Here is a 15,261-nt window from a genome sequence, read left to right on the forward strand (position 1 = left end):
CAGTGCTATGCAAATAAAAAAACATTTTAAAATACTTTTTTTTCCCTTTACCATTTCTTTTTGGTTTGGTTTTTTTTTTTAAATACTTTGTTTTTAGGAGTACAAAATCTGAGCTATCTTTCATGCCCATGATGAATGGGCATTTCCAAAAGCAAGCACTGCAAATTTCACAATAAATCCTGAGACAGCAGTAACATGTCTGGGTCAAAGGAGCCCTCGTGGGCAGGTACGTGATGCGCAGAGTTAATGAACTCACGAGTTTCATGTTGAGTTTTGCCCCGTCTTCTGTAGGTACAAACAAGTACCCCAAATTGAAAATTAAAATTAATAGAAAGGGGGGTGGCAAAGTCACGGGACTCAAAATCGGTGCAATATGGAAAAAACATTCTACTGATGAACTGCATCTATTTAGAGGACTCCAGGAAAGGCACCAGCCAGCAGAAATTTGAATAAGCACTCATCTGCTCAGTGCTCTGTGTCAGACACAGACACATATAGAACACAGCGGCTGCTCCGGCTTCTTCAAAACCAGACCCAGAAATTAGTGCTCTTCTGGTGGCTGCCAGCACAATATGTTAACAGCAATTATCTTCTCAATATTTCTACTGATTACCTAACACACTGGCACGTTTTCTCAGTGTCACTGCATGTTGCAACCACACGTCGCCATCCAGCAACTTGTCTGCATTCCCTTGGTCACTTTTCACGACCATCAGATGCGAAACACAACTGGAATGATAATGGGTTGGAGAAACTGTGAGGAAAATGTGTCACTTCAGTGTGAGGCTTCACAGCCTGCATTTATGACATCTGAACATTCAATACCGTCACTGCTAAAACCTGAGTGCTGGAAAGAATAGGAAGAACTCTGCAAGCAGCAAAAGGAAGATGCCAAGGGTTCTCTAACTGTGGATGGTGTGTAGATTTGCAGATATTATTGCACCCTCAGCTATATGCTATGGTTAAACAGTGTAATTTGGATCCAAGTTTCCAGTGCAGCAGAGCATCTACAGATTACACAAACACAAAACAAGGAGTGCTCTGCCTATTAACAAGCAATTCAAGTGTACACAGCCAGCCCACCAGGAACTGAAAACTTACAGAAAGTCACTGGTGGCAAAACAGAAGGAACTGAGGTAGTGGTGAGAGCATTGTCAGCAACAGTGATTTATAAAAAGGAATGGCAATGTCATTTCTATCAGGTATGCAAAATGCAAAAGCCTCAAAGCCTTGGCCTGGTGTGAGAGCAAAAGAACCACTCAGCCTCCCAACCACAGCCCGCTTTCTATTTTTCAGTTACACTCCAGAGCATTTCACCATTTTCAGCTCTGTTATCAACAAGAGACATGTTCTCTCACTCTACTGAAGTTGTTAAGTATCCAAAAAAAACAAACCAAAACCAGCCAAATATTTTTCCGTTCAGGTTTTCCCCCTCCCAACAAGCAGACATGTATGAGTGGGTGTATCACTAGGAACACCAGGGGAATCCTATGCAATCCTGCTCTGAAAAAGTGACTTTAAAACTACTGCTTCCTCAACTGAACACATTTGGCTGGTCAAGTCCTCTGCTCTGCTAACCACTCTGCAAGCACTCCAAGAATCCAATCTGAGCCAAATTCAAAAAGTCAAAAGTGAAACAAGTTAGCAAACACAACGGACTTCTCTACTTTCCACAGATTTTTGCAGGAGCAGCAGGCTGTCGTGTGGTAAATGAACCACTGTACAAGGAAGCAGTCCCTGCCTGGGGTCTTCCAGTATCAGCTCTGAAAAAAAAGGTAAGACAACAACACCTTGCACTTTCACTGCTTCGGGAGCCTGGATGTCCTTACCTTGGCCAGGTCATATGGGAACTGACCCTCAGCCCCAAGCAACCCAGAAGGACACAGGGCTGCAGTCCTGCCCCAGTCTGCTCCCTCCTCTGGACACAGGGGCTGAACAGATCTCTGAGCTCTCAAAGGGGCCAGTGTCAGTGTAGTGTCACATTTAAATCACCTTTTGAGGGATTTGTGTGCCGTCTTTCTTTTCTGAACAAGCTTAAAATCTGCAAGATCCCCTGAAGTCCCTGTGGCTTCTTGCTGCTGCTGTGCAGTGGGTCAGGAAGGGCAGAGCTGAACCCACAGCTTAAGTAGTCCACTCTCATTTTAATTTCACAGGTTGAGCATGGCTAGTGTAATTCACATGTAAAACCACAGCAGTCATCCAAATCTCTGCTGCCTGGGCATTGGCTGGCTGCATTGCTGGAAAGTCATGGTCATAACATACACCTATTTTTTGAGTTTCCATTAGGAACCGGTTCTGTCAGGCATGATTGCATTCACAAGAGCTCAGGAGGCAGGAAAATTTGAAAAAGTGTTTATGAGACTGGGCATAAATCACAGCTCTCACGATTTTCTCCCTTCTTCAATTAAAAAACTACATTGAGAGCAACCATTCGCCACATCTACTCCCCCCATCTCCCTCCAGGAATGATGAATCCCACTCCAGCTGTAAATTGGATCCCAGGTGTACCCATATATATTATACATACATAACAGCTACTTATGGGCATAAGGGCTCTTGCACAGTTACTGTGGAAACGAAGGTATCAAATTTCCTGGCTCTTAAGGCTCTACCTTCACAACCTTAATGTGCATTTACCTTGAATAAATCACTTATGCACCATCCAGCCCAGAAACATCCCTCAGAAGGGTGCGACTGCCTTCATCCTTAGGAGGCTCCATGTAACCCATCACCAAAGTCCCAGGAACATAGGGCTGCCTCTGACCCACACAATCCATGGGTGAAAGCAGGGTACAGGACAAGAACATCCTTCTGCAGGCACGCAGATGTGTTCCTGCCCAGCTCAGCTCCAAGGGGCACAGACCACTCCTGGGGCAACCACTGCAGGCACTGCTGGCACCGAAACCCCCAGCAGCTCCTCTCGCTGCCCGATGGCACTGGGGCAATGGTTTGTCTCACAAGTGTTCGTGACAACTAAAGGTTGAATTTGGCCCTGCAGGAATCATTGACCAGCTACTGAAATACTGCCCTGTCTGGATGAGGGTGCAGCAGCAAGGAGCCACACAAGACACGAGGCAGTGTCTTGAGGAGAATGTCATCACATCCTGCTAAGGCTCCGGAGGGACAATGTGACACTTCAACATAAATTTCTTCCAGTTCTGGCCGTGACCACACAAGAACCCAAAGATACTTTTACACCAAGTGCAAATTCAGCCCAGATGTAACCTCAGGGACTTCAGCAGAGCTTCCTGTAGGGCTGAGCCTGACCTACGTCGTCTGTGTCTAAGCCCAGCTCAGAAATTCTCCCTGGGTAACTGTGAGAGGACCCTGCATCTGCACAGTTTGTCACAGGGATGCTGACACTGTCCTGCAAGAGGCACCTCAGCACCCAGCATGGCATTAAAAGCATTCACAACAGCCGGGCAAGACAGCTGGTGACAGCAGTGGCTTTCGGGGTCTCCAGGGCTGCTGTGCACTGTGTGACTTTCAGTTCACTCCCCAACCCATCTGCTAAAATTCACAGCAAACAGTAGAACTGCTCTCGCCTCATTCACATTTCAGGATCTTCGTTTTTATGATGATCTTTGGCGTTTCCAAGGCACTCCTCCCTCCACAGTAACTCAGTGCTTAGCCAAACTACCAGGAAGACGAGAGACTGCTGATCCCTCAATTAAAAAGTACTTTTGTACTTATACATCTAGAAGAATACCATTGTCAACCATACAGTCTTCCTATTACATGCTGGCTATGCACACAAACTGATACATTCATAAGCTGAAACATGAAAGACATCATCAATTCACAACAAAGTGACTCGCTGCAATCCTGTCACCCTCCCCAGCACAAAGGCAGGGCCTCTTCCTGTCACAAGCCAAGCCAAAACAAGACCTGGCTCAGATGGGATGTCAAAACGTCAAACTGTATGTACTTAATCTTTGCACTTCTGAAACAGCCAAGATCCTGTGAAAAGAAATTATTACAGTTCTTTCCTTTTTACCTTTTCAAGCACACAGGAAGGTAAGTTTGGACATTGCCACCCTCAAAAATTTCCTGATATCACAATGCAGCTCAACTTTTTTTCTTTCCTTTTTTTTCCCTTGCCATCTTCTAGTTTCTTGAAAAAGCCCTCTCTGCCCCATCTTCCTGGCTGGCAGGCTGTGCTGTTTGGAAATGATCCTTTTCCTCCCCTCACTTCGTACTGCCCACATCCCACTCAGTTCCACACCTCGGCCTTGTCCCTTGGCTAAGCTTAGCAGGACTTTCTCTGCAGACCTTAATCACTGCTCCCAGATTAGTTGGGGTAGGTGTTGCAGACAGATGCACAGTCCTTCCTCTCCCACACCCAAACTCCCTGCCAAACTCTGGCTTAGGAGTATCATACCGGATCTTGAAATCAAGCTCTGGGGTCTTGCACGATAAATCAGAGCAATTGCTGGGGCTGGGCTGCACCTCCTTTACTCATGGCAAGTCTGGGGGGGGTAATTTGCCTGATGATTTGACAGCGCTTCACCTACAGAGCAGATGTTACTGTATTAGCAATCATTGACAAAAATCATGCTTGTTTGATGGGAAACAGGATGAGGTCCTCAGGAAAAACTTCCCTGCAACTCTGCTGGCATCCTTATGAACCCTGAGATTTTCCCAGCTAGTGCACCCGCCCAAAAGAGCTGGCCTGGGGCTGCTCCGACCCCTGAAGAGCCAAATATGAAGTAAATAAGAAGTTCAAACTCTCTGCCCTTTATTGCTTCCTTATGATACTTAATGAGCCTTCCCTACACCAATATGTCATTCCTGCTCCACTCCCCAAGCCACACAGTCACTAGAAATATTCGGGTCTGCCTTCCCTCTGTTTTGCTGCAGGATTCTCTGAAGGGCTGGAGTTGAATAGTGGTATCACAATAGGCTGAAGCCGGAGGTTTAGCTTTCCAGCCCTTAGACAGACTCAATGCCCCTCTCTAACTCAGTTGGAAAGCTGCAGCTCAAATTTCAGCCTATGTTAAGTCACTGTTCAGCTCTGCTCCTTCAGCAAGAGAGAGGAAAGCCAGCAGAGCCTTTTTCTAAAGCAAAAAAACTGTGGGGGAGAAGGACAGGGGAAGGAAGCAAAAACACATGGAGATTGTTTTTTGTGCATCACAAGGAGCAATGAAAGACACAGGCAACTTTTCAAACATGCCAGAATAGTTTAGTGTGATTTGTAACCAAGAGGAGGTTTGAATAAACAGCTCAAACATCAAACATCAACTTTTTTGGAGGGGGAGGAGATAGTTAAGGCAGCAATGACCTGCATGGAGACCCTGCTATCACCCTTCTGACTTCTGCAGAGGATTGACACATTTACATCATTTTGTATCACAGAACCATCGATGTGAACTACTGACACCAGCATCTCATTAAGGAGAAACAAAGACTTAACAAGGGCTTCAACATCAGCACGCTGCTGCCCCACATCACAGCCCACAACATCCCACCCCAGCCAGTCCCCCAATGCCAGTGTCCGCTACAGAAAGTGCCTGACCCCACACACCACCCTGGCATCCACCCACCCTCCTAAACACACTCAGAATTGGCTGCAACCCACTTGCACGAGAGCAAGGACAGCAAATACAAACCCAGAAAGGCAGGAGATGAGGCATGTCTTCCTCATTGTTTTTCAGGCAAACCAAGAGTATCCCCTCTCACGCCTGCCAGACCAAGCTCAAGGAATCAAAACTCCATTCCTAATTAACACATCATCAGGCCCCATGGGCCAGGGACTTGCCTCCCAAGAGGGGAGCCTGGGCCAGCCCCAATGATGAATGAGAACTCAAGCAGCTGAATTGTTTCAAACGCTAAACTGGCAACTGCAAGGACAAGAAGGTTTGGAAAGGCCCGCAGAAAAAAAACAAAATATCCAGCGCGGTCACACTGTTTTCACTGTGTAGCACCGAGACCTGCACTCTGTTACTGCTGCAGAGCTTTCCCTCCAGTCTCTGCAAAGCCCACAGCTACAAGAGTAGCTCCTCCTCTCCCAAAATGCAGCTGCTTCTCGGGTGAAAACCTCATAACTGCAAACCACTGGAGGGAAATCTATTCTGCCAGCTTAACCCCGGCAAACTTTCATGAGTAAATTAAATTGATGTACCACGCTTGGGACATTTACACGAGACCAGCCCTCTTGACTGCAGCGTTCTTGTACAGCAGGGACAGCAGTTTCATTCCCTTGCATGACCATTATAAACACTGAGGAGAAAGGGCCTGGCATTTGCAAAGATCTGTATTTTGACTGTTCCTTGACACAGCAGAATAGGACCCACACGTCCACTGCAGTGATAGTCACATTTGTTGCAAAAGACCTCCCAAACAGACAGGCCATGCAACATAATTCCTCTGTCTGCTGGCACCACTCCACACTGTTCCGCTCTCGCTCTTCTTTCAGCCACAAATGCCCCAGCAGAGGCAGCGAGCTCTGCTCTATTATTGGAAGACTCAGTGGAGCACATCCCCCACAAGTCAACTACCTCCCCCTTCCAACCGAGCAAAGGGAGTATTAAAACCCAGCAACTGTCTCCCGTTTGAACCAGATGGCAGAAATAGCTGGAGAGCTTTCAAACATCGTATACACTCAATACTTCAGTGCAACGTGAAAGCCCCGTTAAGCAAGAGTGTGGCTACAAACACACCCCTGCTCAGGGACCACAGCAATGGCAGAAAGTGCTCCATTAACTCCTCTAGTGGCTTAAGTGTCTGTCAACACTCAGGACATTCACACAGCGTGAGCACTGGCCAAACTTTGGTGGCTTGTGCAGTCCTTGAGTTCTCCTGAAGCTATAAATTGCAGCAGGCTGATATTATAAACATGGAAAGCTGGAGATTGGCAAGTTAAGACCATCACTCTGTGTCACGTCTAACTTGTTTCCAGCTGCCTTGAGTAAAAGGAAGAGCCACCAGAAACCTCATGCTCTGAAGGCACAAAGACGAGCACAATCCCCTGCCCTGTCCAGCTCCAGGGGCAAGCACGGAGCTCCACAACTCAGTTCCAGCCCACTCACCTCGTCCATTTTTTCTGACGTTGGAGTCTGGTCACCAGGCACCATCTCTTTAGCCTCCGAGGTCTCAGTTTTGGAGGTCCTGCCAAGCTGATCACTGGGAGTCATGCTGGCCTCCGATGTCCCCCGGGAATTCTGACTCAGAGACGCTGTCCCAGGGATGGGCTCGTCGTCGTCAGAGTCAGGTAACGGCGTTGGGCTGATGTCCTCCAAGCCCGTGCTGGAAGGGCGTGAGGAAGGCGTCTGCCCCCTGAAACCGGGCTGAGAGTTTGAACCGTACGGTGTGATGGGAGAGAGCTGGGAAGAAGAGGAGGAAATAGGGCTACCTTCCATTCGGATCTCGTTATCCGAGTCATGCTCGTTAAGAAAGGGTAACTTTGTTCTCTGCTCTTTCAAGAGCATCTCAATCCTTGAGTCTAAACTGTTATGCTGCATTTCAGACTCCATGGTGGGGGTGCCAGGGGTCTCGCTCCTCTCTGGAGTCTGAGAGAAGGATGCTGTGCTCGGTTCAGGAACAGAGTTCGAGTCGGGCAAGGGTGGAGGCTCCTCTGGTTTCTCCTTCACTGGGACAAAATCGATGCTAGGGGCAGCACTGCTTTCCACAACCATCTCAGTGGGAGGGGGCGCAGGTCTCCGGTACTCTGTTTCCCTGGAAGTTTGGGGAAACTGCTGCTCGTCAGATTGGGGAAATACAGCTGGTGGTTGGTAGGGAGAGAAGGCAGATTTGTAGCTCGAAGAACTAGAGTGGCTCAGGGGAGGAGTGTGAGAGAACTGAACTGGCTCCTGCTGATGGGACTTGTACGTACTGAACTGATGCTCCGTGCCTCGGAACACACCCGCCGAGTTGTGCACGTAGTGGTGTTGATGTCCCGGGCGGCGATTGTAGGCATCCGTAAATTTTGTTTCATGTCTCCTGGGTTTGTACCCACTGTCCTGCCCAAAATGGTACACAGGCGTTGTCTGACGGCTGGAGTAGGTGGAATCCTGGGAAAACGGCGTCCCTAACCGTGGGGTGTGAGGTGTTCCTTGGGACTGCGGGGTGAATTGGCTGTACGAGTTCGGGGTGTCCTGCCGACAGCTGGAATAGGCTGTGTCGTGGGAGAAGGGCGTGCTGCTGTTTGGGGTAACAGAGGAGCCCGTGGAAGAAAGGTTACTGTCTTTCAGGCGCTTCAGGGAATCCGTCAACTGTGAAAACAGAACAGAGAGAAGCACCTAAACACACACTTTTACAGAGATATTTGTCTAATCCGTTTGGTTTTCAGAGGAGTTGAGTACCCGAGAGTTCGCGGTGATTTCCACGACCAAAAAATAAATAGGTTACAGAGTCCCTGAAAACACAAACCATTATCCATTATTAACAGTTCCCTTTGATTTAAAAGAAAAAGGCAAGCAAAGAGGAACTTGTCTGCAAGAGGAGGAAGAAGAAAGCAGACAGTTTTCCTCATAAGCTACACCCAAGTGCATCAAGTGAACAGGAGACTTGCACACCACTTTTATCTGAAAGAGTTCCAATTTCTATCAACTATGTAAGGCTTGTCTAAATTGCATATAGGAAAGAAAATTTAAAAAGTCTGAGATGTGAGATTACCAATTTATCTTTTTTTGTGAACAAATCAAAACATACAAAGCAGCAAACTGCCAGCCTGCAGCCAAACCTCTGCAGCAGAGCTGCCCCACCAGCCTCTCTCCCAAACATTCATCTATAACAAGGGAGAAGGCTACACATATAAAAGGCATAAAAAGTTCTCAACTGCCAAAAGTACCTTTTTAAAGCCCTTCCTGAAGATGAATGCCCAGGCAGAGCACTACTGACTATGGCATTTGAAACTGAAACCCTACAAACCTACAGAGCAGCCAAGTCATTGCTCTGCAACTCACTCCACAGGCACGTTCAGGGGGTTTCTAGGAGCAGCCCTGCTCCAACTCAGACTCTGCTGAGTCATAACAGTGCCACACTAATCATCAGCTCCGGAATCAATTTTCCATAATGCAAAGCAGGAGCTCAGTGAGAATCCCCCTGGTAGCAAGAGAGGCAGGACTGAGCTCCAGCTCCCCAAAATCACATCAGGACAGCAAACTGGTGAGGCTACAGGCTGGCTGCTCCTCTCTCAAGCACAGGCAGGTAGAGACACCTGTAAAATGACCTGCATGGAACATGCCAGCAGCAAACTCAAGCTGAGCCCTCACCTGCCTGCTATGCTCACACATGTCTCACCCACTCAACAGTGAGCACTTGCTCCTGGTGTGACCCCCTAGAGACCATGACCACATGGACATCAGGAAAATTTCTTCCTCAACTGTTCTAAAACCCACAGGAAGGAGCAGGAAGCACGTGGCTGGTTCTTGACAACAACCACATCTCTGCACCTTTGGTGTAGACTGTCTTTCAGTGGGGTTTGTACATGACCTAGAGGCAGGGACTGCAGAACTGTCAGGTCTTTGCTGCTCTGCATGAGGGGGTATTTTACTAAACTACAACAGCAAATAAGTTTGTTGGTGGATTCTAGTGTCAAAAACATGATGCAAAACAGCTGAAGTTACCCACAAAGCAATAATTTTGGTGATAATTGGGAAAAAAATCAATTCAGGATAATAATACAATACAAAAACACAGCATCTAGAGAAACAATCTAAAAGATAATTACAGCAGGGACTACTTTGGGGGATACCATCAATTTGCTGCTAACCCTGAAAAAGGAGTAAGAACAAATCTGTCTATTTTTATTTGAGATATGGAACCAGCAGAAATGAGCAGCCAGGCCCTGCTCATAGCAGGGCTCCCAGCAAAATCATTACTTGCCTCCCTCCTGCCTTTAAAAGCACCTTGCTGGGAGGTAAGGAAGAACCAACCTCTTTATGATTTTATTAAAAAGATACTGAGATTTTGCCTTGGTGATGTTGGGATGGTTGGCAGGAGAAGAGGAGAAACTTATTTTTTCAGATCAATGGAATTTCCATGTTCAAGGTATAGCTCTCACCTGTCCTGAGAATGCCTGATCTCAGAATTAATGAAATCGTGACATTTTAAGAGCACAGAGAAGTAGAGAAAAGAAATCCCTGCCAAATCTCTTTCAAATTTGATGTCTTAAAGTGGGTTCTTAAGTCACAATGAGGAGCCAAAGTACATTTAGACAAGTCAAAGAGGCTGACAACTTCACACAAACAGGCTTCCCTTCCCCCTCGCCCTCTCATCCCAGTGGGGATTGCAGGGAAGCAGGTAATCGTACGAAGCCATGCAGAGAATTGTGCCCTAAATATCGAGGGACCCCTGGAAGCCCTCAGGAATTCTGCCCACTGCTTTTATTAACAGCTGATTCCAGCAACTAATTAAGATTCTGGAAAATTGATGCCACTATTGAAGCTCAGTCCCCTTCCACCTTTTAGCCTTTAAGCAAGGCTGAAGTCCGTGAGCGCTGAGATTACACACCACAGACACCAGGCCAAATGTACCACTGTAAATCATTCCCCTGACTTCAAGGGAATAATCTCATCTCAGGGACAGATCTGATCCAGTCCTAACTGCAGGAATTTCTGATGTTAATAGGGCACATTCTGTCGGTTTTGGAAGCATTTTTCACTCAGAAAGACAAAAAGCACTTCCCGTGCTATGGAGACACAGATCAGCCACATGCTCTGATTCAGAGGTACATTTGCTATGGCAATTATGAGCAAGTTATATTTAAATGTGAATTAGCAACATCCACTGGAACTATGGCAAGACAGGAAAAAGAAGCTAAATTAAAAGTGTTAAAACGCTAACTTTGATGTTTGGAGTTTTCTAGAAAGTTATTCTTAGAAAAAAATAAAAAGCCAAGCACACCTACCTGGAGAGCTTCATTCCCAGTTGGGGACACGTCCTGCTCGGTGCCTACAGGGAGGGTCTGAGGAGTGTAAAGACCATTAACCAGCAGTTCATAGAATCGCATGCGGGTCTCACCTGCACAGACCACAATGTGAGAGTTGATTAAACAGGAATAATACAATCTTGGTGAAAATACACATTCTTGACACCCACATGACCCTGCCACCGCTCCCAGCCCGCTGCATCCATGCAAGAGAGGAGCAGTTATCACCTCTGAGCTCCCAGGGATCATTTTTAAATAATCTGCTGGGCAAGAGAAGTCAGACACTCCCTTCTCCAGCCAAGACAAGGAGGCTTCTAAATCCTTTTTCCTCTTCTCAGCCTGCTTGGCAGCTCTGCTCCTTACCATGCTCTCTGGAGCGCAGCCGTTTCCCTCCTCTCCAAAGTGCCAAGCAAATAGCTTGCAGATTTGAGAAGTGAAACTCTCACCCAAGGGAGAAGCCTCTGCCAACACCCAGAGCCTCTTCAGAAAGCTCTCCCTGCACACCTTGCTCGTAGAAACTGCCTGTTACTAATGCAAACACGATGCATGGGAATGCTGAGGACAAAACCGTTAACGCTGCCTTTCCAAAACACACCAATTAATCCTTTTTCCCCCCCCATAATTTAAGGAGTAGTCAGTAACATCCTTAGAAGAACAAAGCCAGAAAAGCAAACTGTCCCATACAGTGTTACTGACCCTCAGCCTTTTCATTCCCAAAGTCTACAAAGACCCAGTTTCTTAATACTGAATTTTTTGTTACTACAAAAACTTAATCCTACTTATTCTGCAGTCTGTAAGAAATCTGTCATCAGCTTCAAAGGCAACAGAATCAAACCCTGAAACTGTCTGAATTTTGCTCTGAAAGATAAAGAATACATAGAAAAATGGACATACCCAGCACCTGAGCCCAGAAAATGAATTCAGGCAATATCTCCCCAAAACCAGGACTACTTTCATGCAGAAGTCCTGTAGGATTAAACCTCAAACTCCCTGTGAATCACCCCATAAAATCCAAAAGCAAAGCACCCCTTAGCACAATTCTATGCAGTGAAAGACTTACTTATCTTGAACAAATGCTGCAGATGAGGTTATCTGGGTATCAAATCTCATTTCACAAAAGTCCTGAGCCATCCTCAACTACATAAACTGTTTTAGCTCAACTGAAGTCGTGACAAAATAGATCTTTTCACTGCAAGAGCTTGAAGATATGCTTGAAATATTAACACACACTGCCTACACATAACACAATGCCATGTATATAGAAGTGTTAGGCTTATTTTCATTGGTTTTTGAAAAAATATACAGTAATTGTTACAAAGTTTCATAATTCTTTCTGAATCCCCAATATAATGCAGGAAGAGTTACAGTTTCAAAGAGGTTTATGAATGTGAAATGAGTTCTATCTATTTCTCTAAAACAGGCAATTATTAATTGTGTCCAGCCTATAAATAGATAAACTGAGGCAAAGAAGTTGCTCTAAACAAGCCTGTCTTAGATGAGGAGACTGGATTTATTAGTTTCAGATTCCCAGGCCTATGCTCATTCCAGACAGATAAAAATGACACTTTCACTCCTAATATTTATTTTTCTACACTATGAAAACAAAGGTTTTAACCAACCTTTCCTTCTCTTGAAGAGTGAAATACTAGAAAGAAATGTTAAAACCGATATATATATTTTAAGTATGCCCTAACCTGCTAATGCTATTTTAGGAATTCCATTTTTACTTGATTCTGACAGATTATAGCACACTGACAGTCCTACTCTTTTAGAATGAAAGAGAAGCAACTGTGTGAAAAAAATACATTAGAAGCATAAAGCTGGCAAAAAAACCCTCCCAGAAATGCAATCTGAAAACAGACTTCAGTGTTTTCTCCCAGGAAACAGAAGACTAAACCCCCCTCATTTTCCTGATGTGCTGTAAACTTTCTGGAACAGTTGCCTGGTCAAGACTTGCAGAGTAGTTTATAAATGGAGGAGAACAAGGAGGAAGGTAGTACAATCAGCTTGTTTAAAATTACTCTCATTAAGACATCCACCGCTTATGAGCCAGCTTTAGCTTACATTAGTAAATCTGCAGATGGTTAATTTGTTCTTAAATGTGATTTTTACCTTCAAATTTAAAAGCAGGGGAAGGAGCCTGTCTGTAAAAATTAATGATACTAGAATTTCAAAGTATACACATGTAAGGTCAAGCTCACAATAGAAAATATTATACCACTACTGTGATTTCTCTTCTAACAGTGGTCAGTAATGTCAACAAACATGCTGTTCTAGTCTATCACATGTGGCACACCGACTGCTGTGCTGGTCTTGCACTAAACTGTTGAAACCTTTTAGTACAGAACAAAAATAACAGCATTTTTAAGAAAATGGTGTTAGCAATGTCCTCTTCTCAAGAAGGAGTGCAGCAAGTCAGTTTTAAACTAGAAATGCCACCTTTAGAAGGAAGAAGTATAAGCAGCAACAGATCTACACCTCCTCAGCTTTAGATATTTTATAAAATTCAGGCAGATTTTAGCAAAGCCCTTCCCTAACACACTTGGAGGAGAGAGAACAGAGTAAACACAATGCCTTCACACTTCCAGAAACTTTATTGGGCTCCCGAGGGCTCGGGTGTGAGGCTGGGAGCTGGTTACTCCAGGACAGGGAGTTCCTGTCGCTTTAAGAGCCAGTCTCACACTTACACACTCGCACACCCTGACAAGTGCTGCGTGTGCACTCTGCTGCCCCAGCCTCCAGTGTGCTCTAAGTATCAATGAAATGCCAGGCACGCAGAGGACAGCACCCAGCCCTGCTGCCGCTGCCAGAACCCAGAGATTCGGGTCCCAGGATCCACCAGGACTTGCCCAAAAAGCCCAAGTTTGCAAAAGGCGGGTGTCCCGGGGTCCGGCAGCCCCAGCAGGTGGCCAAGAGGGGCCAGCCTGGGGCAGGGAGATGGGGGACATGGGAGAGCAGGGAGCGGGGACAGGGACGGGCAGGGGACAGGCAGAATGGCAGCATTTTGCAAATTACAGGGCTGTCTCTTAGCAACAGACAACACATTTGGCTCCACGTGACTCGCCCAGGCCCCAGACACCAGACCCGCTGCCGGCTCTCATCGTATTTTTAATCACCAGGTTCCTGCCCTCTGCAACAGCCTCCGTGGTGGGAGCGGGATGGTCAGGGGCTCTGTAAACCCCAAAACGCGTGAGGCCGGAATGTGCCCCCTCACCTTTCGTATCCAGCTCCACGTGAATGATGTTGCCCATGACAGAGGTGTTGTGAAGGTGCTGGACAGCCTCCCGGGCACCCTTGACAGTGGCAAAGATGACTTTGGCAATGCCCAGGTGCTTCTTGTTCTTGGGGTTGTAGAGAATCTCCACCTCTTCCACTTCTCCGTATTTCTTGCACATGTCGGCCAAAAAGTTTTCGCGGATGTTGTCGTTCAGCTTGGCAAAGGTGACCTGCTTGGGAGGCACTGGCCCCACGTAAAATTCATCAATCTGGAACGGGCACAAGGTGGGGAGCAATACAAACAATCATCATTGTTTAATGAGCGTGGGGGAGGGCCTAAGGATGGCACGGGAGGGAGAGGGTTAAAACATCCTGCAAACTTTGGGGGGGGAAAAAACCGCTTCTGAGGCTCTGGGATGAAGCTCAGAGCTGAGCAGAGGCTCTGCTGCCGCAGCCATTCATTGGAACCGGCTCCTTTCTGGGCTACAAAGATGTATTTTGAGCAGCACTGTGAGTGGAGAGCCCCCTTCCACAGCCCCCTGCCCAAAAAGCCCCAGCTCCAAAACCTTCAAGTGATCTCGTTAGACAGATGCATTGATTTCTCGTTATCCTTATAGAAGAGGATTATTGTTAAACAGTTTGCTAAATAACAATGTTAACAGGAATATGACTGTCATTTAAATGGTCCATTAAACTATTTGGAACTGAGGCTTCACTACCAGATAAACAAGAATACAGAGCTAAAACCAAAATTCGGGGCAGTACCTTGAATTTGGGGACAGACAGCTCCAACTCCTTAGTTTTGGTCCATATTCGCCCTATTCTGGGATCCCTGACACAATCCACAGGAGCGATTCCCGAGTTCTAGGAGGAGGAGGAGGAGGAGGAGGAGGAAAGAAAACACAGAAACAGCAATAATAAGGCTTGAAATTTAAGACACAAATAAAAGAAAAAATAAACCCCAAGGAAGCACGGGCTGTCTCATGGGAAGGGGAAAGCGCACACACACACACACGTGTCAAATTGCAATACTGCTGGGAAATGCACACAGATTGGAAACACAGGAAAAAGCCGCAGGTTTGGGCTCCTGACAGTTGAATACACAGTGTCAGGTGGCGGTAACTTTGGTGGCTGTGCGTGTCCCCCCAAGACCCCCCTCCCACACACGGCGGGGA

The 15,261-nt window shown here is 46.4% G+C and overlaps 1 protein-coding gene across 1 annotated transcript in view; it reads right to left on the bottom strand.

The window, feature by feature from the left end:
* SETD1B (SET domain containing 1B, histone lysine methyltransferase) overlaps positions 1-15,261 on the bottom strand; it is a 49,582-nt gene that overhangs the window by 29,245 nt on the left and 5,076 nt on the right. Inside the window, 4 exon segments of the mRNA XM_029961213.1 lie at positions 7,029-8,210; positions 10,850-10,962; positions 14,085-14,355; positions 14,852-14,950. Coding sequence (XP_029817073.1) covers positions 7,029-8,210; positions 10,850-10,962; positions 14,085-14,355; positions 14,852-14,950 — 1,665 coding nt within the window.

This window comes from Manacus vitellinus, unplaced genomic scaffold (genome assembly GCF_001715985.3).
Source record: "Manacus vitellinus isolate BGI_N305 unplaced genomic scaffold, ASM171598v3 scaffold_31_pilon, whole genome shotgun sequence".
Lineage (NCBI taxonomy): Eukaryota > Metazoa > Chordata > Aves > Passeriformes > Pipridae > Manacus > Manacus vitellinus.